Here is a 25,984-nt window from a genome sequence, read left to right as displayed (position 1 = left end):
TTGGACAGTGTCCACATGAACCAATTACTTCAGCTGGATGGGTTAGAAAGAACCAGAGGTCATGGTTACAAAGTTACATAAAAGCAGTATGAGGTTGAAAGTCAGACAGCTCTTCTATCCCCAGGGAATAATGGACTTCTGGAATTGGTTACCAGTTCACATGGAAAACTCTGCCTAATTGGAGACCTGCAATGGTGGGAAAGTGTAAGAAGTGATCGCTAGTGTGGTGCCTGCTAATTTAAAAAAAATAATGGGAATCTCCTGTTTTCAAGATATGGCCTGTGCAAGGCCATGTTCTTATAACATTTGAACAGGGCCTGCTTCCAGCTTCAGTGAACCCTTGACACTAAGATTGGAAAAGTGACCCATGTACCCACCCAATGTTCTTGCAGCGGAAATAGAGATTCTATTTCTCTCAGTTACATCCTGTTGCAAAACCTTGCACAGTCCCTCAGACTGCAATTTGCCTGTGAAAAGCAACAAAGATGAATATAAATGAGAGTTTCTGTCTCTCCTACTCCAAGTCTTATGGAAAATTACCAGCATAAATTGTTTTTTCCTCTTGGACATGATGGGCCTTCGTATCATAAATTTTCTACAAGTCTAGAAATTCAGAGGGGTGGAACTGGACAGCAAAGAGACCCAACTCAAGTTAAAAAAAGCAGCTGCTGTTGGACTCATATCCAAGCTTAACTCAACAAATACTTAAAAGTATTTATCACCTGTCCATTTAACCAAAACAGTTCTAACATGTTCAGCATGTATTACACATAATGCAGACAATGCAGGCAGCCACTTTTGAATTCAATTCAAATCCTTGAGTGAAAGATATTTATGAGACAAGATAGTTTAAATCTAGGAGTCAGCTGGATCCACGAGAAAGACTACAAAGTTTGTGTATTTATGTATTCATGACATAAAAAGCTATCAGCTCCAGATGTGAGTGCCACCATCCTTTGGCTGATTTTACTGTACAAGAGCCTTTCCTTCTCTCCCAAAGGTCCTCTGCAGATAAATAATCTACTGTATTCTCTGGGCTCATAAGTGAAAAATGTTACAAGATACTGGAGAGTTGCTGGCTCCCACCAATAAGCCTCCATCCCATAAAACTATCTTTGTAAAGGAAGGGAGGAAAAAGTTCTTATGACCGAGAAAAATCAATTAACCAGAGCGCATTTTGATGCAAATATTAAATTGTGGTGTAAAAGAGACTGTGATATACATAGTGCATAATGTATACTGCACACACTGACAAAGTAGGGCAATTCTCATTTAACAGCCAATCATTGTCTTCCTGTAAAACTAATTAAAGTATGTGCAATTAAGTGTTGGCTGTGCAGACGAATGCCTCTTCCAGGTAGATGGGGGTCATCATGTGCTCAGGAGAATCATTGTTACTTACAGGTTTCTTGAAGAGTCAACTGGAGCACAGTTCTTTGTGATCAAAGTACCTAAAGACACTAACTCATTTTGGACTGACTTTTATTGAGCCCCACAGAAAAGCTTTGGAAGTTTGCCTTTTATTAATTGCAATAAAGGATCTTTGGTAGTGATCCTACTGGTTATCCAAAGCAACCAGTAGCAGGAAGAGAGTGGCCAAAGTGCATTGCCTTTCATGCAGAGGTGACTTAAGGATGTAGGGTTGTAGGGCTCAGGCCATGTGGTCAGATCTTCCAGAGTTTTCTTGGAGGCACATTCTACCTTCAGTCCAGAGACAACAATTTGCAAAGACTGTGGTTGTGGTACTTCAGTTACACACTTGCATGTGGCTTGTAGGTGGGGCACCTTTTGGGGAATGATGAGGCAAGTCACACATCACAGGGTATCTAGCTTCTGAAATATAAAAAAAAGTAGAAATGCTTTGCAAGTTAGGTATTGTCTGTGGACAGAGAAAATGGTGTGGATCTCTCTGGACTTGGCCCATACTTCTCATTCACCTCCAACTGAATTCCTATAGTTGTAAATTCCTTAAATCCCCACACAGCTCTCAAAGTCCTGGATTCACTGCTTTGTCTGTTTCATGAAATGGCCCTTCAACTCAGTGCACTGCAGAACTGTCACTGGACTCTATGTCAAGTCCAAGGTTAAGTAAAGGTCAGATGCACTGGCATCCAATTTCAAGCACATCTGTATTTCTCCCTAGCAGTGCACAGGTCTGGTGTCCAAACAAACAAACATGCATGACAGCAGCTATCCAGCAGTTCTCTGTGGGAGCTACCAGCTTACTGTCAGCATGATCTGGTCCAAGATTTCAGTCAATCACCTTCGATTGGAATGAGGCTTTTGGATTAATTTGTATCTGAACTGTACTTCTTGCCACAAAATGTTTGTGGCTTGTCCAATTAATTTTCCAAATCAACCATAATTCCAAAGATGCTGATGGTGCAAGATTCAGTGATGGAGTTTCTGCTGAAAGGTGAGAGTCAGTGGTTAGATGCTTTTTTGTTGGAGATGATCATTCCCTTGCACTAAAGTGAACCAGATGTTACTTGTGCTCATCAGCCCATTGCCTTGTGCTACACGCAAGCACAAGATGGTTTTTGTTTTCTGAGAAGCTGCAAGTGGAATTGAACAGGATGCAATCATGGCCATCCTGAGGACCTGAATGATCTCCTGGGGCTGGGATGATTGACTTCCAACAACCGCAACAGTCTTACTTCTGCAAAGTATAACTTCAGCCTTTGCAGTTTTCCCATTGACACTCACTTATTTCAGTTTCATTACAGCTCTCTCTTGCCACGTTTAGTCAAATGCTGTCTTGGAAACACTCTTACCTCAACTCTGAAATTCAACCCTTTTGTCAATTTTTGGACCAACACTGGTACCATCAATATTTCTCCAATTAAGTTATGCTGCCATAAGTGGTGGTAGCACAAATGTTCTCATCTTGAAAAGAAAACTAATTCATAATCTACAGATCTCTTGTATCCCTACAAATAACCTAGCAATTTCTTGAAGCAGACTCCTGCCAACCATGGAAACCAGAACCATATACTTCTCTATAGTTAGACAAAACAATTTGAAGACAGAGGCTGTAGATGCTGGAACCTGGAGCAACACATGAGATGCTGGGGGAACTCAGCGGGTCAGGTAGCATCTCTGGAGGAAAAAGGACTGTCGACATTTTGGGGTGCGACCCTTCATCTGGAAGAAAGGATAGAGGGGAGATAGCCAGTATAAAAAGGTGAAGGGAAGGGGTGGAACAAAAGCTAGCAAGTGATAGATGGATCCAGGTGAGAAGGGGTGATAGGAAGATGGAAGATGGGAGAGTGGAAATAGGGACAGAATCTGAGGGGTGACAGATAGAGGTGACAAAAGGCTGAAGACGATGGAATCTGATAGGAGAGGAAAGTGGAGCATGGAATTGTTGGGAAGTGGGGAGGGCAGCTGGGAACAGTGGAGAAGGGGACCCAGTAGAAGGAGTATGTGGGTGATGGGCAGATGGAAAGGATGGGGGAGGGGAAAGAAACAGGGTGATGGGGGCTGGGGTGAGTGTAGGAAGAAATTGGTAGATCAGGAGGAGAGAGAGAAAAGAGAGAGAGTGAGCAGTTTACCAGAAGCTGAAGAATTCAAATGTTTACGCCATCGGGTTGTAGACTACCCAGGCAGAATACGAGGTGCTGTTTCTCTAGTTTGCATTTAGCCTCACCTTGGCAGTGGAGGAGGCAGAGGACAGACATGTCGTTCCGGGAACAGGAAGGAGAATTAAAATGGTTAGCAACCAGGGAGTTCCAGACGATTATGACAGAATTTTTCAAAATAATATGAAGCTTGCATAGGTGTAATCCTACATTTAGTGGCTTCTGTTTGGACCAAAAGAAGCTGGTATCTCTTTAATGGACCATGAGCACTTATATGGAACTAGCTAACACATCTATGCTGCAAAGAATGGAGTTACCATACAATGCAAAGTTGAAGCTGGACATCCCTTTGCTCCAACTCACCTTATGCAGGCTTTCAAGCATATTTTCTTTCAACAGGAAAAATCATTCCCCAAGAATCTCCACGTGTGCTTGCTGTCTATAGGCTGGCTCATCAAAGTCTTCATTTGAGTTGATCAAATTAGAAATGGTGTAACTTTATTCTCAGGGAAATGGATACAGAGACCAATTTTCCCACCTTATTAGCCTGTGGTCCACTTATGTCTGATAATTTACCACTTAGATGCCCCCTGTTGACAAAGTGCCAGGAATAGATAAGGTGGATGTGATTTCAAACAGTCTTCCTTCCTCTTTGGAATGGGATGGCTCTGTAGCTTGGCCAAACAGGTATTAGTGATTCTTGGGTATATTGGATAAGAGGGAGTGTTTAAATAATCTGCATGTTCTAATAAGGATGAGATTTTGGAATGAGATTACAATGAACTTCCAGGAAAAAGACAAAGCATGCCATCATCCTCACCCTCTTGTCTTATCCATCCCACTCACTTTCACTGCAACTTAAAGTTAACTTGTTTTCTCTTCTTCCCAGTTTAAGGGCCTTCGACCTGACACATTAACTCTGTTTCTTTCCACAGATGCGGCCAGATCTACAGAATGTTTCCAGCATTTTCTATTCTATATGATCATCCTCAATGATTGCCACAGGTTATTGGTCCCATGGCAGCCAAGCCCAAGACTACCAACATCTTCTCCTTATGGGGAGTGGTAATATTGGTTAGTTTCAACAGGTGTGTGGAACTCATGTTCAATGTGCACTAATGGATGAAACAGTTTGATCTCAACCTCTTAAAAAGCTGAAGTCCTTCCACAGGGTATGGAAATGAAAATCGTGCATTAAAGGTATCAGGATAAGTAGGTCCAAGCCTCCAGTAAAGTGCTAATTTAAAGCATGTTTTCTTTCACAAGTAAATTTCTAGGCCCATGTCTGGTATCTTTATTTCTATTTTCTATGTTGTACAAAGATCCACACTTGGCAATTGGATACTGCAGCCACCTCTTACTACAGAGTCAGTCTATTCATTGATATTGTTTTATAAAGACCCAAGATTTGCAGAATTATAAAACAGCAAGCAGCCTACTGGGTTGCAATATTCTGTTCACTTTCTCCTCCCATTTACATCACATTCGTAATTTGTCCATTTTTCATCTATTTCCTGGACTTAATTCTCAAGTGATACAAGTTCCATTTTCTGATAGCTATAAAACACAGATCAATAGGGAGTTGAACGGATATACTTCAAGATCACCATTCATTCAAAAATAATCAATCACCACAGTGTAGCACAAGCCTAAAGACAACTGTTGTTTTTAAGCTATCCATGGGGTATCATAATTATGTCAATATTCAGGGGGAAACACCCAACCTGAAACTTCTCTGGTATGTTGGAGTGGCTCATCACACAATATTCAATTATATTTCAAAATAACTTATTGGAATATCAGAGACATCATAAGGGATTAACTAAATTCAAGTCTGTTCTTTGCATTCTGCCTCCACTCATTTTCTCAGCAGAACAAAATTTTCAAATTGGAGTCAATATAAAAAATATCACATCTGGTCAACCCAACTACATGCACAACTCTAATTCCCTAAGTCACTAATTTGCTCAGCACTGGTTACAAGTTCATTATGTGCAACATTAATTTTTCAAACTTCTCTGGATGGAGGTTCTTGCACATATTGGTACTCTTCCAAGGATCTCTAGCCCTACCTTTCTGAAAGGCAGCATCAGCTGCAGAAGTCAAAACAATACTAATAATAAGAACTGTATGCAATTTAAACAAAAACATAAATAATACAATGAAATGCAGAAAAACAATTGTCAAAAAAACTACTTAACATGCAAGTTACATTAACCCAAATGACTAGCTCATTCAGAAGCATAGGTGCACAACCATAAAGGCACAGTTCATAGTTCTGCTGAAGGTATGGCCATACATGTAGTTGTACAAGCAACACAGTAAAACTCCAGGTTTTAAGGAACTAGCTATCTTTTAAACATGATACATGATACCAAAATCTTAACACATTAATAATGATAAATCAAACAACAGTACATGAAGGGAGTTCATTCAATTATTAGCTGTAAAAACCCCAATTTAGTTACGTGGAATGAGAGCACATGATACACCTGCCAAATCAATTTCCAAAAGAATACAAACAAAATAAAGTATAACACTCTGAAATAGGATTTCAGACACATGCAAATATTCAGCAAATTTTAATATCATCAGTCTGCAGCTGAGAATGCATTACAAAATCAACCTTTTAAAACGAGTATGCTATCATGAATGCATACCTCCTTGTTATGTCCCTATTGCTCATAAGTTCGAGGTCACTATTCTGAACTGAAATTCTAAAATATGTTTTTCCAAACTTAGCACATACATTGGCAGATAACATTAACTGGGAAATAAATGATTTAAAAAGGGGATTTCAAGCCCAAACAAGGACAATTAATTGTCCAGATCTGCAGCAATATTAAAATGGAGAATGACAATAATTTAATTCTAATTTCTTCAGTAGGTGTATTTGTTCTACAGGTTTAATTATAAAATTAATACATCATGGTTTGTCACTTTAAAATTGCCTGTACCTGCAACCAGGCCACTTCCAGTTCATAAAATGTTTCTCATATCATGCATTACTGATTTCTTTTACTAATGGCTGTCCAAATGCTCATCCAAAATTCTCTTCCCATATGGTCAAGTGAAAAAGAAATTACTGGTTCTCCTATAAATCTAAGTGACATTTTTGCACACCGAACACACAGGAGAATTTGAACCAATACACCATCTGGATCACTGGCATTTAACCTCCAACAGAAAATAAAGGTTGATTTTGGTACGGTAATCTTATTCAATGATAAATATGGGAGCATAAAAAGTATAGGTCAAGACCAGGTGAATAATGGGCTATAGAAACAGACTACCTACAGCAGGTACAAAGCACTAGAAAAGTATCACTAATACAGTCTCTACATAATCCTCAGAAGACACTGACAGATTAATGAATCTACGTCAGTGCCCTCTTCCAGGCCAACTTCGAAGCTCTAATTAACTTAACTAGCTCTGATTGCTGGGCACATTGTCAACGTGCCTGACATCAGATTCCTGAAACCGGTACTCTACACTGAGCTGCATCGTGGTAAGAGATTTACCTGGTGAACAGAAGTATCAAGTTGAGAATGTTCTCAAAGTCTTCTTGAAAAAAATGTAACATCCTCTCTGACTCATGGGAATATCTGGCCCATGAATGCTCAAAATGGAAAAGGAGCATCAGGGAATGGCACTAAGAACCTTAAGTCTCATCAGAAGCCTCACCAAGATAATGGAATGAATCATCTCCCAAATTATTACCTGCCTGCTCTGCAGACATTTCTTACCCCGCCTGTGGCAAAGGATGCTGATCCCATACTGGCCTCAGTCATTTTAGAACTCACAGAACTATATTGGGAGCAAATCATCTTTGAACGCAAGGAACTGCTCAAGAAGACTACTATTAAAGTCATGTCTCGTTACTACTACATTTTATAATACAGAAAGCAGTTACAGTAGGCAAAATGGACTATTGCACAGTGAATGACCAAGATAAATATTTTATATTCTGTGTGTGTTTTTGCTTTAAAAATTGTATAAAAGCTTATTTAAACAGGTACATGGATGAGAAAGGTTTGGAGGGATATGGGCCAAACACAGGCAAATGGGATTAGGTTAGATAGATATCTTGGTTGGCATGGATGAATTGAGCTGAAAGACCTGCTCTGAATCTATGAACCTATGACAAGAGAACCTTTCGAATGAATTTCTGCAGGGTTTCCTTTCCACTGCAAACAAAACAAAACGTATTCAGCTTAAAATGAAACATGAAACAGGGCTGAATTGTATAATATTCTTCTTTTACAAATAGCAGCACAACCACGAACCTGAATCATCAGCCTAACCATCCAACTTGAGACCAATGACAAAACAAGCTTGCTATTTTTGTCGGACTCAATAAAATAAACAAATCTTGCCATTTTTTTTTCTCATCAGCTAAACAGGAAACAATCACCAAAAGAGGGAATTGCACCTTGTGGCAGCTTGGATTTTATATATTTTTCCTCACTGTTAAATGTATTAAAGCATTGACTTTCTAGTACTCCGATTCACCATTCAATGTCACCAAGTAAGTTTCATTTTAAGTCACCAAATAATTAGAAGCTACATCATTTATTGAAATACAGGATAAAAGTTTAAAAAAAAAGCACAGTTGCAATGGAACTTCCATTACCATCATAATAGAGGCATTCCCCCCTGCTGGTAGATAATAAAATTGTTGGATAATCAAACAATAATGTATTTTGATGTTACATAATACAGCAAAACACAGCAATACACAGCAATACAAATAAAATGCAATCTAACATGTTTCTTTTGGGTTATGAAATATATTTACAGAGAACTTGCTGCACTACACAATGCCTTATGCTGTAAAAAAAATTTAAAAGGATGTAACTGCACCACAGATAATTAAGTTCTTTGCATATTTTTGTCCATTATGCAATTAGTATAACAATTAATTTAAAAAAAACATGCCAATATAATAACCTAAAACAGCATTTTATTCATGCCAGTTGTTTTCAAAACCAAAATATACATGTAAAATTTTCAGTGATTTTAATGTATTTCTTAGCTAAAAGACTTGATAGTAATGTGCACTCAAAACAAAAAATTCCCAAACTCTTTAACACTGTCAACTTTGCCTGAGACATTTAACCAACTGAGTGTACCTTTTCCAAGTGTTCCATTTTCAATTCCCAAATGTTAAGGCAGTCATGAAGATCAGCTCTTCAATTATAAAGCAAGTCCCTCTTTCTTTTATTGCCCTCTGTAACAATCATAACAGTAGGCTGTTGTGCAGTTCAACAACTTTTTATTTTCCTTAATAGGCTCCACAAAGTTTAAAATTAGCCTTTATTCTGCTACCACACAAATCTCTAGATGTGAACTCTGACCATAATATACTCGGCTGGTCATTTCACAACTGAATAATCACAACAACAAGAGATATAGAATCTGCAGTTTTTTTTGCAGACCATACAGAAAATGAAGCATCTTATTTGAAACAGAAGCACAGATTAAAAGAAAAAAAATCACACTCCCTCACAGACTAATATTCATCGTTTTGATGCTACAAAGTGCACCACCTAGAGGAATAGTTAGGAAATAGCCAGGCTTTGCACATCTACAACAGATTTTTAATCATTTAATCAACATAATACACTCCCAAGCTATCCTGACAACTTGGGGTCCTATTTATTCCATAACAACAACCATAAATAGTCATTCCAACCAGGCTGGAATGTAAAAAATCACCTGAATACCAAACATTGTGTTCTAAGTGTCCAAATTCCTGTTGGTTTACCATTTTCTGGATTAGGTTTGAAATTTTCAACCATTAAATAAAGATATCCTAGGAAGCCATCATTTCCTCACTGCTCACTTGAAAAGATTTTCTGATCTATACTATAGATTAGGGCAGCAATAAGAAAGCATTGTTCACTATGCACAGAAACTTAGTAACAGGATATTCCGGCTTTTAAGAACATTTCATCAAACAAATACTGGTGCCACCCTGTTAAATGCAGGGCCAGTTTTATACCAAAGAGGAAGCTGACCTACGCCCGTGCCCAACAATTTCCTCCAGCACTTCAGATTTCTGAGTATCCACTTTGGTATTCAACTCTTCCACATCCAACTCATTTTAGTTTGAACCGTTTAGACAAGTGTCCTGACAGGACCATCGATTTTTTATCATTACATAATTTTGTTGGTTCAGTTCCAAGACCATGCTACCATTATTCATTAGCCCAAATTAGGAGATACTGAAAATCAAAGCTAAATTTATAAAAGTAATGCCTCTTACGCATAACCTTTAAGTATAACATCACACAGAGCCAGAAATTGAAATTTTCTGGGCATCCAGGACTGACAATCATTTATTTGATTTACCCTTGCATCAATCACCATAAAAATTATTGTTCAGAAAATGGCTTAAAGTGGAGGAAGAAACATTTCATCTGGGACATGAGACCAAAGCAGCCTACAGGGCATCTCCTTAAACAATAACATAATCACAAGAAGGCTTAAGAGGGAGGGTGAAATAAGATGTTGAATTAAATGTAAATCGGGTGCAGAAATAATAATCAGGAGATAAACTGGATCATGACAGAAGTGATACATGCAGACTAAAATGCCATTTCAAAACTCTAAACATTAAAGACTAAAACTCGACTGTTGTAAAAGCTAATATTCTGTGCCCCCGAGTTGATTCACTTAATTGCATCATGGGAAAAGATATATGGTAAAAAGTTGACATTTTGTGGTGAGTTTAATCAGCAAATACAGCATTTTCTTGAGATTGACGGGGCAACATAATTGATTGGGTTTTCAGATTTAATTTCAAACATGCTCTTTGAGTGTAGTTGCATGCTGTTGGTGACAATGAGCACCATTAGCCATGTTATTTGGTCAGCATTATTATGCCCCATTGTTTTATTTTGGTACCATATATCTACAGCTGAATTATTCTTTAGAAAGCAGCCAAGTTCAGTTAGTTTGAACTGGAACGTTCCTTAAATATTTTTAGTTACGTGATTTTTTTGAAATTTAAGAAGCACATTCCTTACAGCACATCTGTAACACATACACAAATAACTTTTATATTTATGAATCAAATCCTTGTGTCTCACCTCTGTATGCTAATTGAATACAATGGTTCTTCCACAATATCAAAATATTTTTGAGATTAAATGTATATTTCATTGGTGGAAGTGTGCTCGGAAAAGGACATTTGATTAACAAGGGTAAAGCTTGTATTTAATTATGAAAAATCTATTCCTTAGTTATGAGTCAATTTCATGTGTAATTTTCACAAATGCATTGTATAGTCCGATCTTAAGAATTGCATTTAAAAGGAATTGTTTATTATGCATCCTCAGGATGTCCCAAGTCTACATGTCCTCAAAATTTATAGTCATGCATAAATTTCTATATTGATTTGCAAAAATAAAAGGCATCTGTGGAAGAGATATATGACTGACCCTAAACATGGTTTGGGCTGAATAATTCCATTTCTACACATTTTTAATTATGAACTTTGTGAATACTCTTCATCTGATCTTTTTATTTACAAATTCTACTACTTACTCTTTTCTTGGCATAACTTTATTTTGCTTGTCCATTCCCACACCCTCTATTTTCAAAACATTGTTGTCCAAACATTAGTACTGAAGTCAAAAGATGTAAACCTTTCAACAATTTGTTACTCAGAAAAGACAGTGGGTAACAGTCTCCAAGATTGAATTTTTGAACTATCACATATAAAGACAATACTTATTCATAACATTTGTATGGAGAGCATTGTTAGTATAGATACAAACTATTTTTGTGCATTTACACTGGGACAAATTAAAGCACTTGAAGGACATGTGACTTAAACAGCCAAACCATTGTGAAGAAAAACATCCTCACTCTTTCAAATACAACAACGTGCATCTTAGTGAAATAAAACCTCAAAAGGAATTGAGATCTATTTTAAGCAGTGCAAAAACCCTTTTGGAGAGAATGACCAATTTTTCTTTGCACGTGAACTGAATTATAATGTGAAGTGTTCTTTTCCAGTGCAACTTGGATTTTTTTTAACCTCGTGATTGAGTAGTTCCATACAATTCAGTTTCAGCCTGTTTCTATTCCAGCAAATTAGAGCTCTTGCAGATTATAATGTTCAAGCATAATTGGTAAATACAGGTTTTCTTTATTTTTTTACTCTGATGATAATAAATTTAGTCAGAGCAAATGCAATGGTTATGGTTAAACAAAATATGTTGTGATGTTTTTAAACTCACCATGTATTTAGTTATGCGAAGTTACTTTATATTAATGTTACTTACACATAGGACTTTTAAGACTGAGAAGAACAAGAAGTTGCAACTAAATTTCATACAAGCAGAAAAATTAGACAGTCTGTCATGGCACCAAAACAGTAGTTATTGCAAAAGTTTACTTCAGCTAGTTTAAAGAAAGATCGTTTACAGTAAATCCATGGGTTTATGTTGTGCCTACACTTATTAATTAATATTTTTCTTTTCCAAAAAAGGATGAATTAGCACTAAGGGATAAAAATATATTGATTACAAGTCAGTAAATTTATTTCAGATTAGAGTAAAATTATGAGCTGTCCTCACTAGTCAGAAGACACATTTTCAGATAGCAACACTGAAAAAGGTTGCTTGCTCAATCATAAAGAAATAATAAAACAGGCAGTTCAGTCTGAAGCACACACATTTGCACTTGGCATACACAATTAAAACTCAGCAAAGTGGGAACCTATATATTTTTGTGTAGGTTCTAATTTTCAAGAGTTCTCAGACAAGTAGTGTTGCTGGTTGGGGAAGTGGTAATATTACACTGACTTTCAGCATATTAAAAAAAATCACATACCTGCAGCAAAAGGTCCAAACTATTTAAGACTGGAAACCAAATGAGAGTCAACTATCATAATTTACTCCAAGTTTAAGCCACTCACTAAAATACCAGCCAATTCTTCCAAATGTTGACATTTTTTAATGCAAGAGTGCTTGACATAGCTGCTTTTATTTGATGATTTAAAAAAAATTCTCTTTTGCTGCCCCTTGGGATCAAGAATGACTTGCTTCCACTATGGTTTTGTTGTATCAGAGGTGCCTAATGAAGCCTATGTGGGAACTTGTACAGGTGGGACAGGACGTGGTTGACAGAGCAGGTGGGGTTGTGAGGTGATCCACGCCATCCACCGCTTACACAGGACTTTTGTTACTCTTAATTTTGACCTTGAGGTTCTCAATACTATCCTGAAAGCTCAGTTTCTACTTAGAGTGGTTAAAGGCCAGTGGTTCCCAGGAGCCCGTGGGAACGTTACATTTCTTCAAGGAAACTATCGCATATTCTTGAATCTTTTTCTCTGTTGGCCTGGTAATCTCCTCCCACTACAAGCTCGGAATATAGTCTGTTTCAGGAGTCTGGTTACAACTATAGTCTTAACAAACACACTTCTTTCCTGAATGTGGGTTGCAGCCAGCTAGCAAGTTATCAGTTTAAAACCAACAGAAAATGGTTATCCCGAGTTAGCAACGTTTCAGCCTCAACATGTGCAATTATCAAAGCGTTTTTATTTTTCCAATGAGATCAGATTGCTGTTCCTCCGTTAAAATAAAACGACCGTCTGACAAAAGGCTTTAACACATCCTATTTAAAAATAATGTCATCCTTTTTAAACAGAGAAGCATAAGCAGCTGTCACAGAATTCAGTTACATCCCAGTTTGCTTCCGACATACTAAAGCAGCCTTCCTGGCACAATGTCCCCTTCACTAAGCGCCTCTGATGACTACAAACGCCCGAGGAAGGAGAACTTCAAAGCAATTCCTCTGTGTCTGTATTATGTCTCCTAGCAGAAGTGCTGACCACATTTTTTTCAAATACGCCCACTTTCAAGAATCGTACCAACTGAATGCCAACAAACAAGATTACCAGCAAGTTAGTAAATTCATGCTGTGAGGAATAATGTAGCCCACAAATTGCATCTTTTGTCCCATAATTTGGCCTCCCTTGGGTCTGAACATCTTGAAGAATAGAACCAATGAAAGCCTCAAATGGCTGGCAAAGTTTTTCTTCCATTTGAAGTCATCGCAACCGATTACTTAAGATGTAACCATTTGTATCTTATGATTAAGCCAGCATCTTTCTGCCGATGATAATATTTGCAAATAAGGAAATCTTTGAAATGGGCTGCTCTAAGTCTGTTGAGATATAAGTATACCGGTTCACTAACGATAGGACGTCGCTGCATTAAGGCATGATATCGATAATAAAAAAAATAACATTTGCATTCACTATTGCATCGCTATTGACTAAAACATATATTAGTCTTTGGATAAAAGCAAAGTGATGCGAATGCTGGAAATCTTAATTTACAAAGACTAATTATGCGAAAATTACTCGGCAGATCATACAGTGTCAGCCATTAGTTTTGGGACTCCGTTGCAATTTGATGTGGGATCCGTGCAATAGTTTAAGGAATGCCGATTACTGGTAACGCAAGAAATAGAAATCGACATAACATTTGAAATATGTTCCTAGCTTTATGTTTTTGTAGACGCCAAGAAAATGGGGAAGGGTGTCAGAAAAATGCAAAGCTCTCTGAAGGAAAGCCTTCAGGGCTGATTTATGCATAACATTGTACAGAAAAAAGAAACGTGCGTCTTAGAGCTCACAGTACGACTCCAAAAGCTGTGTGATGTGGGCGCTGTTCTTTCCTCGGAACATCAATCTTCCATTAAGGATGGAGACGATTCTCCGATCGCCTTCTATGACATATTCAATACCTTTTTGGTAATATATTGCTCATCGCAATTATTTCTGACAAGCCAAGTAAATGTGTTCGGTTGCAAATGTACAAGAGAGCACATATTTCTTTCCTGGATTCAATCTCTAAGGTATCTCGAAGTACCTCCACGGTTTACGCTTTTTCCTACATACAAACTTTATTCTGACAGCATTATGAACGGCACGAAGAGCGCAGCTAAATTCAATTCCCTGCCCAGCTCCATACATTCCTATCGCTTAGAAAAGATTACTATACTAATGAATCGGGATCACTAATTAGATCTGCATATCTTTATTGAAGGACAAAAAGTGATAATCAGAGACAAAATCATGTTTATTTATTGTACACGACTTTTCTAGCTGTATTATTGTTACTTTCGCAAAATATATATAATTTGAGAAATAAAATTTAAAAAGCTCTCGGCTCTCAGAAACAAATGCATGACTCTCTTCGCTCTAACTGTGTAAGTGTATTCATTTGCATTTACAAACGGTTGCCTTTTCACTATGTGACTGCCATATAATAAGGTCTTAAGTCAACAGACACAATCCACCGCCAAACAATCGACCCCCACCATACTTCAAACACGCGGCTCAAGTTATGCCAAGGTTCATCGGTATCAATCAATCACAACTCACAGTACTGTCAAATCAAGCCTACATCAGACCTTGTTCTTCTAATGCGCCTGGGTGCCGGCCTCCTTAATGTAATTACAGTACAATACAGCACATCTGCCCAAGGGTTCAGCCAGATTCCCCCGGCTCCCAAGTCAAGCCTCAATCATTACGCAACCCAAGGCGAAATATATGCTTTCATTTCTATTTTGCAAAAGGTGTTTCATAAAAATGTCAAATTTTATGAATTCAGATTGTATGTAAATTCCAAACCCTTGTTCGGTTTTGTTTAGATAACTGACTGCCCATATATAACCATTAGACTTCTCAGAAATTTTAGGACTGTGGGAATCTGACCGTACAGTCAAGGTCAGCCAAGAGTGAATGGGCAATCAATGAAAAGACTTATTTTGTTCCAAAACCGGCTTGGATAGCTAGAAACCCCACTGCCAGGTGGGGATCTTTTAGCCTTTAAAGACCCAGGCGAAAAAATGTATAAGTAAATTTACATTGTTACGAAAGAGGATCGCAAGTATTTCCACTTTACCCTGCTCTGAATTCCGCTTACGCTGGCACTGCACCAAAAGGAGGGTTAACCGTTTACAATAATGAAAACTGCAGCGACATGCATTGAAACAAAACGCAAAATAAATCTCAGCATCTGAATTTGTCTTTGCAACATCTTGGGCTTTGGGCGCAGTTGAAACCAGGCAGAACTAGCGATCCCGCCGTGTGCCAAATCAGCACCCTTCCGCTCCAGACACAAATGGTTTGCTTGAACATTTTTACGTGGAACATTTTCGATTTACAAAACACTGCACAAGCTGAAACGCAGACAACTCATTTTTTTCATTAGTTCGCAAACTTACTGGGTAGAGAATCGGCGAATAAAAACCTGCAGACTGTGTAGCAGGAGAAAAGCACAAAGCCCCGTTCCAGTAGCCCCTGCATGACAAATGCACATCCAAACACAACTTGTTGAATAGTTTTACTGTCGGGGGGTGGAAAAGGGAAAGGGAAGGGGGTGGGGAAGGGAGGAAAGTCCACGGTTTCACAGGAGGGCCTGGACAGGGTACTTTAGCTTGGCTGGCAGGGAGGTTTTTCCTTCTCCGAAAAGTGAAACTGCAGTACAAGGTGAGTAGTGCTGACGACGCGTAGGAACCATTTAATCCCGAAGCATATTAGCACTGCTCTACTCCGCCTGGGCGAAAGTGGAATGAGTCCATCGTTAGCGGAGCAGCGAGCACAAGCAGCGCGCAGGGAATCGCGGCAGAGTCGGCTGGAGCTGGAAGCTTTCCATTCTTCGGGACAGGAAGTACCATGTGCGCCTCAGGCCACTTCAAAGGCGGCGAACCCGACTTTCGTGCATGCGCGCACCAGCACAGCTGGGGATCGGCGAAGCGCGCGACTCCAACGGCCGCTCCTCGCGCGCGCGAGGAAGCCCAGGTCGCGGTCCACCCCCCAGCTTTCCCTCCCAACCGCGGCAAGCGTGATTGACAGAACTCAGCAACCAGTCACAACGCCACAACCGCGCCGCCGTCCTCGCTCTCCAGATAGGGGACCAATCACTGCGCCTGCGGGCGGGGTCTCGGCTGGTGGCCCAAAGCCTGCTGGCCCCGTTGGCGCGGTGCCTGCTGGGATTTGTAGTGTAGCTATCCGAAAGTTTCCTTGTTGCGAACGGAAGTACCTGAGTTGCTTGAACTACCAGTTCCAGCATGCAGCACGGCTGCATTTCCTCCCTCCCCTGGCTTCACGGTTACTGGTTCTGACAGCGGCGGTAAGTCTGTCATTTTAATGTGACTGCTTCTCAGGGCAGAAGTGAATAGTGTGTTTGAAACAGAGGAAGTCTTAAATATCTCAGTATTCTGTTTAAAGCCCCAGCACCATGTCTATGAGGAGAGCAGTAAACAGGTTTTTGAGAGATTTCACTAATTGGGATCGATGTGCAGGGGCCAGGAGGACTGGGACTGATGTGCTGGTCTCCCAGCCACTCCGGCACCTGCTTTTCCTTGGCAAATGTTGCAAAACATTAGAAATCCAGATGGCGCGGGAGCATGCACTGTTTAATACGAGGCAGTATTATTTGAAACCCGTGTGTTTTCTGGGCCTTGAGGCGCTCTCTACCAGGTTGGACCTTCACACGTGAGCTGCAAAAACGGTCCCGTCTTTAGTTTCATTTTAAAACAAAACCAGAGTGCTATACCATTGAAGTTGCAACTTCACCTATAAAAACATGTTCAGTTTGATTGCAGGCGTATCAATTTCTTTGCAAATTGACGATTGCTGCTGAAAGTTAGAATGACGTTGCCGTTAGTTGGAATAATAACATTACATTTACAACTCGCTGCCTGTCCTGTGTTTTATGATAAATCTAGCCACCTGCGCATTTGTGGTGTATTTGCAGCAACCTTGCCAGAATGTAAAGACTAAAATTGGAAGTATTTTTCCTGATAAATCCAGACAAAATGTAATTTGCATTTATGTCGCTAGAAGAATAGGCAGAGACTTAAAACCCTTTCATCATAATAACGGTTGAAGCACCCCGACATAGGCATATGCAGCGTCGCGCGAATGCTAATCAAGAAGAATTTTTTCTCTAATGGCAAGTTTTTAATCTCCACTAAAAGTCCACAGTAGCGGATATGAATGGTGTTTATCACATTGGTTTGCACTTTATATAAGAGTAATCCACTATCTTACTTTCGCCCTTATTGTCAAGTCGCTGACATGGTACTTCAAAGATTTTTGTTGCAAAAAAAGTGGAAAAAACCTTCAATTTAAACGTGCTGAAATAAGAACATAGATTCATCACAAATGAAAAACAGAAAATGCTGGAAACACTGATCAGATCAGGCAACATCTATGGAAACGGAAACAAAATTAACATTTAAAGAACAAGACCCTTCGTCGGAGGTCAAGGTTCCGACGAACGGTCTCGGACCAGAAACATTCTTCTCTTTCCACAGATGTTGTTTGACCTGAATTATTCAAGCATTTTCTGTGCTTTTTCTTTCAGAGTTCCAGCATTTACAGGTTTTAATTTTGTTGTCAGCATAGATTCTTCATCTGTTCTGAGGAGAGGTAAACTTGCTTTCTTCGGTAGAATAAACACTGATTAGATTAGAAATGTAAACGTTGTCCAGAAGGAGTTGTAGTTTCAAGTTATTTCTGTTGAATAAAATGAAATTTAGAAGTTGGATGAAGTTCTATCACTAATCTGATGCGAATTTCGAATGGATTCAAAGCTAAATTTACCGCTAAATTATATAATGGGGATATCAGACAACGGAAAATGAGCAGAGAGCAGGAAGAATTATTCGTTTAACCCAACATTGATGTGATATTTCATCTGAAATTCAAAATGACCTATTGGTGATGAAAATGTTTCAGCATTTTTTGGCTGAATTTCTTGGTTCTTTATAGTGCATTCTCAGACAGGGGTTTGGGAAAAGGCTAATGGGGTAGGGGACACCTTTGGAGGTGTCAAATTTTGGAGGAGATACTAAAGCAAGATCCTGTCTTTCCTCTCAAGTGGGTATAAATGATCATATAGCATCATTCTGAAATCATAAATATTTGTCATAAATAATGAAAGTTTTTCCCTTTTGGTAATGAAGCAGAAGACTAGTGGAACTTGATCGGTATTGAGAGTACATATTATTGTCCTTTTTCCATCTGAATCAGTTCAGACTTATGGGTTGTACTACCTAATATGGTCAAAGCATCATCACAGTTACAAGTGGATGTTACCACAATCCAGTGCAAATTGGTTGTTCTCTTGGTCCAGAGGTGGGACATGGAAGGTGAACTAATGAGGCAATGAGGACTTGCTGAAGTGTATGTGCTTTATGTTGTACTTGGGATGGGCATTGGAAACTCGCGCTTGAACTTAAATATCAGTAAAAGGAGCGAGGCCTGGATGTTGTCAAATGACCACCAAATCTCAGCATACAACCTTCAATAATCTCCACCCTTTCCACAAACAATAAAAAATAATGGCCTTTCCAAAAGGGCAGTGGAGATTATGTAAGGTCAGGCTGCCATACTGAAAGTATCTGTTACAAAAGCAGCTGGTGGAGGCAGAGAGAAGAAGTAAACTGGCTTTATTAAAAGTAAGCACTTGTTGAATTAGTAGGGGGGAGCTAAAATAGCTTGCCAATAGTTGGGCAAAGCTAAGTAGTGGTGCAAACAAACTTGCCATTAATCCGCATTAGAAAAAAATATGCTCATGGGATAGAAAATTTTGTCTTAAGGATTTGAAACAAACACAGTCTAAAGTTAGGTTGGACAAGCTGTCTCGATGCAGAGGCAGCAACCTTTTTCCAGGAAGAATTGTGCTTTGCAATGTCCTGACTGAAAGGATCATGGAACCAGATTCAAAAGTAAATACTCTTGCTCTCCCTTCTTCACCTGGTCTTCTGCTTTCCTCCTTCCCTCTCAGACCACACAGTCCAAATTAAACACCAAGTTGTAGTTCATGGTAAGGTTTTGGGAAAGGCTGTTGACTTGCATCTTAAAGTTTTCTTTCATGCATATATTAAATTACAGCATATAGTTTAATGATTGTATTATTGTGAACTTCCTTTTAATGTAAATTCTACCTGACGTCAATAATTTTGTAAATTAAATAGCGGATAAAATAATGTAAATGTTGCCGGTAAATTCCGATCACAAGTCTATAGTCTGCAAATGAACAGGCATTGTTTGGGACACCGACAATGGAAAATGCATGACACATTGACTTTATCAGTGCTCTGTGAAGTAACGAGTTTTCAATGAAAAGTATGCCATATATACAGCTCGGGTATGTAGTATATACGTGGATTAATTTGAGAGTTTACACGTATTTTCTGTTGGTAACACGATAGAGCTGGATGACCCCATCTCGTTGTCTTTGTTCGGTTAGCAAAGCTCTTCTACAAGATCCATCAATCACTTGCCTCCTAACCATCCTGATTAACATTACATGGATTGTTTATATTTGCATGAAGTCTGCCTGTGTAGATCGCAGTAACTCGAGTAACTGGGAGAGCACCCATATTGCCTCTTTGGTGAACGATTGCATAAATCTCGCCGAATTGAGTTCACTCCAATGGCCAGAGTGGGGGACGATTAACATTTGATCTGGACTACACTCAAAAATAATGCCTGATACTCCTTCGCTCAATTCTGTGGCGTGTACGATATCAAACAAAGATATGCCTACACAGAATGCTACGCGTGCTCCCGAGAAGCCCCCACTGGTGTGATGTAAAACCTACCCGTGCTGTCACGCTAAGTAAGTAGCAAGGCGATGTCTGTGTGGGTAGAACGTCAAGCAAAAACAATACAAAAAAAATAATTCACAGCTGCAAAGATCGCTATTGAACATCCTCGCACTCTTAAAGTTCACAAACTCTTCACTGCCGCCTGACTGAGCTGGTCCTGGCAACAACTGCACCAGACTATTTTCACATACTCTTTATGTATTGCAAATGAGAGAACGGAGTTGCAGCACGTTGGGATGGGGATATTCATTTTCCTATTGCAAATCTGGTGGAAATTAATTCTACCCCTCTTTGTAAAAGTGAATCCTGCTTTGATTATATGTTTGAACTACACTTGAATATGTGGAGCTCAGGGCCTTAGCTTTTATTTCAGTAAAAGAGTATGTTAAGTAAATTATCTCTTCAGTCCCCGAAGGATCAGTACCGTGAGGTTTTTTTTTCCTGTTTGCTGTTATAATATCTCACAGATTTGAAATTCTAGGGCTTCAAACTATGCAGTTTATATTTTAAGTCAATTCGTTTTGATTCAGTTTATTTCACAAACACACAGAAACATACAAATTTGGAGCAGGGTTGCCTGCTCTGCCATTTAATAAGATCACGCTGATCTGATTTTAATTTAATTCCACATCCCCATCCACCCGTGATAACTTTCCACTCCCCTGCTTATCAAGAATCTATCTACCTCTGCCTTAAAAGTATTCAAAGACTCTGCTACCATCACCCTTTCAGGAAGAGAGTTCCAAAGACTCATGATCTATGAAAGAAACAACATTATCTCATCTGTATTGACCAGGCAACTCCATATTTTTTGACCAGTGACACCCTAGTTTTAAGTTCTCACAGAGGAGGAACCATACTCTCCACATTCACCCTTCAAGACTCTTCAGGGTCTTATATGTTTCATTCAAGTTGCTTCTCATTCTTCCAAACTCAAACAAATACAAGCCTAATCTATCCAATTTTTTCTCAAATGGCAACTCTTCCATTCTAGGTATTAGTCTAATAAACAATTTTATGAATTGCTTCTGGTGCATTAACATCATTCCTCAAATAAGGAGACCTATACTGTACATAACATTCCTGATGTGGTTTTTCCCAATGGCCTATATAACTGAAGCATAAGCTCCCTATTTTCATATTCCATTCTACTAGCAATAAGCAATGATATTCTGTTAGTTTTCCTGATGATGTGAGCCTTTGCAAATCATGTACTAGGATACCCAGATCTCTCTGTATCTCAGAGCGCTGCAATCTCTCACCATTAAGTTTTTTAAAAATTTTTCTGACTAAGATAGCGAATTTCACATTTCCCCACATTACATTTGCCTGATCTTTGCCACTCACTTGATCTATCTATATCTTTTTTTTGTATTCAGGAAGAGAAAAGTCTTCAAGTTTGATTAAGTTAGTATTACTTTGGGTTTTAAGTAAGTACATTTGTGGTGCTTTTATCTTCAGGCAATTGCTTTTGAGCTGCTACAGAAACTATGGAGTTGTAAGGGCTAGCTGCTAACAACGTGGTTGATGACACTGCTGAGAAACCTGTCGGAAGCATGCATACAGTAAAAGCCATATAGCCACTCAAAGTGTTATTATGCAGACATCGGTATGATGAAAAATCTGAACTTCCGTGGAGGATTTCTGCAGTCCTTGACAGGTCATGTCCACTCCACAAGTGCTTTGCTCTCATGCTGTCACCTTGACACAATGAGAGCAAAGCCTCTGCTTCTTACTGTTCACTAAGAAGATGAAAACCAAGAGGCAAAAGTGAAGCAGGAGGAAGAAGGAAGCTGGCAATCGAGATAGCCATCTTCTGCTCCAGCTATCCATGGTGTGCTCCATTGTTTTCTGGCCAATAATGCCATACTTTGCCATTCACGCACAATGCAAAAATACTAGCCATAACGTAAGTAATAGAGTTCAAAAATGCATAATGAAGCTCTGTTTCTAATCACCCTTTTTCATTTCCTGAATATATCTTTTCTATTTGGCTTGAAGGTCTTTGCTGTACTCCACTGACTGCAGAATTCCTATGGCTGGTAGGAGGCTGCATTCCAGGACACTACAGATGGCTTTGGATCTCATCAGGCAGGTCTAGGCTTAATAGGCATGGGCAGCACAGGGCTAGTTGGCTTCCAGGCAAGTGGTCATGCAGAGTGATGGGAAAGGATGGATGAATACTTTCTTTAAAAGAACTGTATTCTCCATGGACCAAATGCTCTTCCTTCATTGTGATAATACAAACCTAATAATCTGTGAGAAAACATATTTGCACTGTTGGGTGACATTAGTCTATAGCAATGATGGCAAACAGTTTGAACTGGCATGACAGCAATCTGGACTTCCATTGTAATTCCCGTAGGTTGGCTGACTGCTGTTTGAACTACAATGGAAGCTGCAACATCAATCATGAGATCTGCATGATGGACAGATTCACAATTGTGCAAAAGGAATTTGCCACCAGAAAGGAAGGGCTTCATCATTTTTGCAAAGCCCAGTGCCATGTTCATGCCAGTCTATACCATGCTCCTTGGTATAAAACACAAAATTTCAGGAAGACTTCTCAATGCACCAGACATTTCATGATGCATGTCATCAGCTTCCAATAGAGTCATAGAGTTATATAGCACAGAAATGTGTCCTTCAGCCCACTATGTCGATGCCAACCTTTTTGCTCATCTACACTAACCCAGTTAGCTGCAGTAAGACCATATCCTTCTTTGCTTTGCCTGCTTGTCTGTTTAAAAGCCTCTTAAACATAGTAATTGTATCTGATTCCAACAATGTTTTAAAAAAAACATGCCCCTCAGATCCCCTTTAAAACTCCTTCCTCTCACCTTAAACCTAAGCCCTCTTGTTTTTGATAATACTGCCATGGGAAAAAGATTTTTACTATCTGCACTATCTATGCCTCTCATTATCTTATATATTTCCATCAGGTCAGTCTCCTTCACTCCAGGGAAAACCCTATCCAATCTCTCCCCATAACTAAAGTCTTCTAATCCAAGCAACGTCCTGCTGAAACTCCCTTGCATTTTCTTTAGCACAATCACATCCTTCCTATAGTGTGATGATCAGAACTGCACACTATATTCCATGTGTGGCCTAACCAATATTTTATGAAGTTGCAACATAACATCCCAATTCTCATATTTTATGCTCTGACCTTTCAAAGCAAATGTGCCATTTGTCTTTTTCACCACTCTATCCACCTGTGTTGCCACTTTCGGGGAACTGTAGACTGGACTGCTAGATTTCTCTGTTCATAGATATGAGATAAGATATTTATTTATTTGTCATATGTACATCAAAACACACAGTGAAACGCATCTTTTTGTGTTACTGAGAATGTTCTGGGGGCAGCCCGCAAGTGTCACCGCTCTTCTGGCGCCAACATAGCATGCCCACCACTCCTAACCTGTATATCTTTGGAATGAGAGAGGAAACAGGAGTGCCCAGAGGAAACCAATACAGACACGGAGAGAACATACAAACTCCTTACAGACAGCAGTGGAATTGAACCCGGGTTGCTGGTGCTGTAATAGTGTTATGCTGAACATTGCTTAGAGCCCTGTCATTTACTGCATATGTCCTACCCTATTTGACTTCCCAAAATGCATAATCTCATACTTATTAGGATTAAATTCCATCTGCCAATGCTCCGTCCAACTTTCCAATGGATCTTTATCCTGCTGTAGCCTTACACAACCTACCTCATGATTCACAACACCACCAACTTACATGTCATCTGCAGACATATTAATTATACCTCCTACATTCACATCCAAATCATTAATTTAGATTACAAACAGCAAAGGTCCCAGCACCAATCCCCGCAATACACCACTGGTCACAGATTTCCAGTCTAAAAACCATTCATCCACCACTACCTCTGCCTCCTATTACTAAACCAATTTTGGATCCAATTAACCCGCTCGCCTTGGATCCTATGTGCCTTAACCTCCTGGACCAGCCCACCACGTGAGACCTTGTCAAATGTCTTACTGAAGTACATATAGACAGCAGCTTCTGCCCTGCCTTCCTCAATTTCCTCTGTAACATCCTCAAAAAACTCAAGCAAATTAGTGAGACAGGATCTCCCTTATAGAAATCCATACTGACTATCCTTAATCTGTACCTGCCTTTCCACATGTACATAAATCCTGTCCTTTAGATTTTCTCCAATAATTTCCCCACTATTGACATGAGGCTCACTGGCCTGTAGTTACTTGGCCTATTCCTGCCTCCATTCGTAAATAAAGGAACAACATCAGCTATCCTTCAGTCTTCTGGTACCTTGCCTGCAGCTAACAAAGTTGCAAAAATCTCCATTAGGGCCCTAGCAATCTCTTTCCTTGTTTCCCATAGCATTCTGGGATAAATCTCATCTGTCCTTGAGGATTTATTCACCCTTTTGCATTCCAAGACGTATAACACCTCCACCTTCTTAATACTTACATGCTCCAGACTATCAACGTATTCCTTCCTGAACTCTTTCTCCTACATGTCCTTATCTATGGTGAAGATAGATGAGAAGACCTCGTCCACATTACCTGGCTCCTTTGGTCCCAAAGGGGACCCACTCTTTCCCTAGTGAACCTCTTGCTCCTAATATACATAGGATGACTTAGGATTCTCCTTATATGCCAGGGATATTCCACAGCTTCTTTTTATGCCCTTGTGGCGACCCACCTTCGACGCAAGCGAACCGGCTCTGAAGTTGGCGCGCATGTCGGCAGACAGGCCAACCACAAAATGGCGCTGGGCCTTCTTCAACAGCGAGGGGAGAAAGCCTGCGCAAGGGAAGAGGTTCGGTTGGCACACCTCTGACGTCATTGCCGCGCGTCGAGCGCGGGAAGTTAACTGCTTAACCCAGTGCGGTAAGATTCGAATAAACCAGTCTCGAGTTCAACCCACCAACTACGTGTCGTTATTCCTAGCTCAGTGTGTAGCCCATCGCTATACCCTCTTAATTTCCTTCTGAATTACTCTCATACACCCTCTATATTCCTCAAGGGTCTCACTTGATTGTGGTTGCTTACACCTGTTTTATGCTTCCTTTTTTTTCCTGATTAAACCTTTGTCACCCAAGGTTGTCTAATCTTGTCATCTTTTCCTTTCACCCTTACTGAAGTATGCTATTCCTGAACTCTTGCAAACTCTCTTTTAAAAGAATAGATTTTGTCAGATATTGTTTTACCTACAAGCATCCGCTCCAAATCTACTTTTGCCAGGTCCTCTCTTGTGCTATCAAAATCAGCATTTCCCCAATTTAGGATATTAACTTGAGAACCCAACCTTATCCCTTTCCAAAACTACCTTAAAACTTAAGGAATTGTGATCCCTGTTTCCAAAGTGTTTGCCCAGCTGACACTTCCACCAACTGAAACAAGAGGCATTCAAGAAAAACTAACACAAACTGCAATGATGACAAATGAAGGTAAGGTAGAAGCACTATTGTATATCTGCTGACTCATTGCATTGCCAAATGCAAATCGTGTGATTTTTAATTTCTAAATATTTTTTTCAAGATTAGATGTTGTTGTCCAGTCGTGGATGATTTTGCTGCCAAGAAAATTAGTGGTATTCCTTTGTCAAATGATGCAATTAGATTTAGTGATATTGTAGAATATACTGAATCCAGTTGACGGAGAGAGTGAAAATGACAGGCTAGTGTGCTAGAGTTAACTGACATTTGTAGTGCTGTGGTACTTAATGTTTGTTTGCTATATGTATGAAGGGGCCTTTCATGA

At 39.4% G+C, this 25,984-nt stretch overlaps 2 protein-coding genes across 3 annotated transcripts in view; one reads left to right on the top strand and one right to left on the bottom strand.

Moving 5' to 3' along the window:
• The window catches only part of LOC127571346 (receptor-type tyrosine-protein phosphatase gamma-like), a 536,499-nt gene extending 520,061 nt beyond the window's left edge, over positions 1–16,438 (bottom strand). The window contains 1 exon segment of the mRNA XM_052017635.1: positions 15,831–16,438. Within this exon segment, the coding sequence (XP_051873595.1) occupies positions 15,831–15,912 (82 nt within the window). The 5' untranslated portion in view covers positions 15,913–16,438.
• Positions 16,439–16,664: 226 nt separating this feature from the next.
• fhit (fragile histidine triad diadenosine triphosphatase) overlaps positions 16,665–25,984 on the top strand; it is an 801,834-nt gene continuing 792,514 nt past the window's right edge. For both annotated transcript variants that reach the window (XM_052018273.1, XM_052018271.1), the window contains exon 1: positions 16,665–16,738. The gene's annotated coding sequence lies outside the window, so the exon portion shown is untranslated. The remainder of the gene's footprint in view (positions 16,739–25,984) is intronic.

The sequence above is a fragment of the Pristis pectinata genome, chromosome 6 (genome assembly GCF_009764475.1).
Source record: "Pristis pectinata isolate sPriPec2 chromosome 6, sPriPec2.1.pri, whole genome shotgun sequence".
NCBI classification, from domain to species: Eukaryota; Metazoa; Chordata; class Chondrichthyes; order Rhinopristiformes; family Pristidae; genus Pristis; species Pristis pectinata.
Note: the sequence above shows the minus strand (reverse complement) of the source record. Positions and strands in the feature narration are given on the sequence as shown.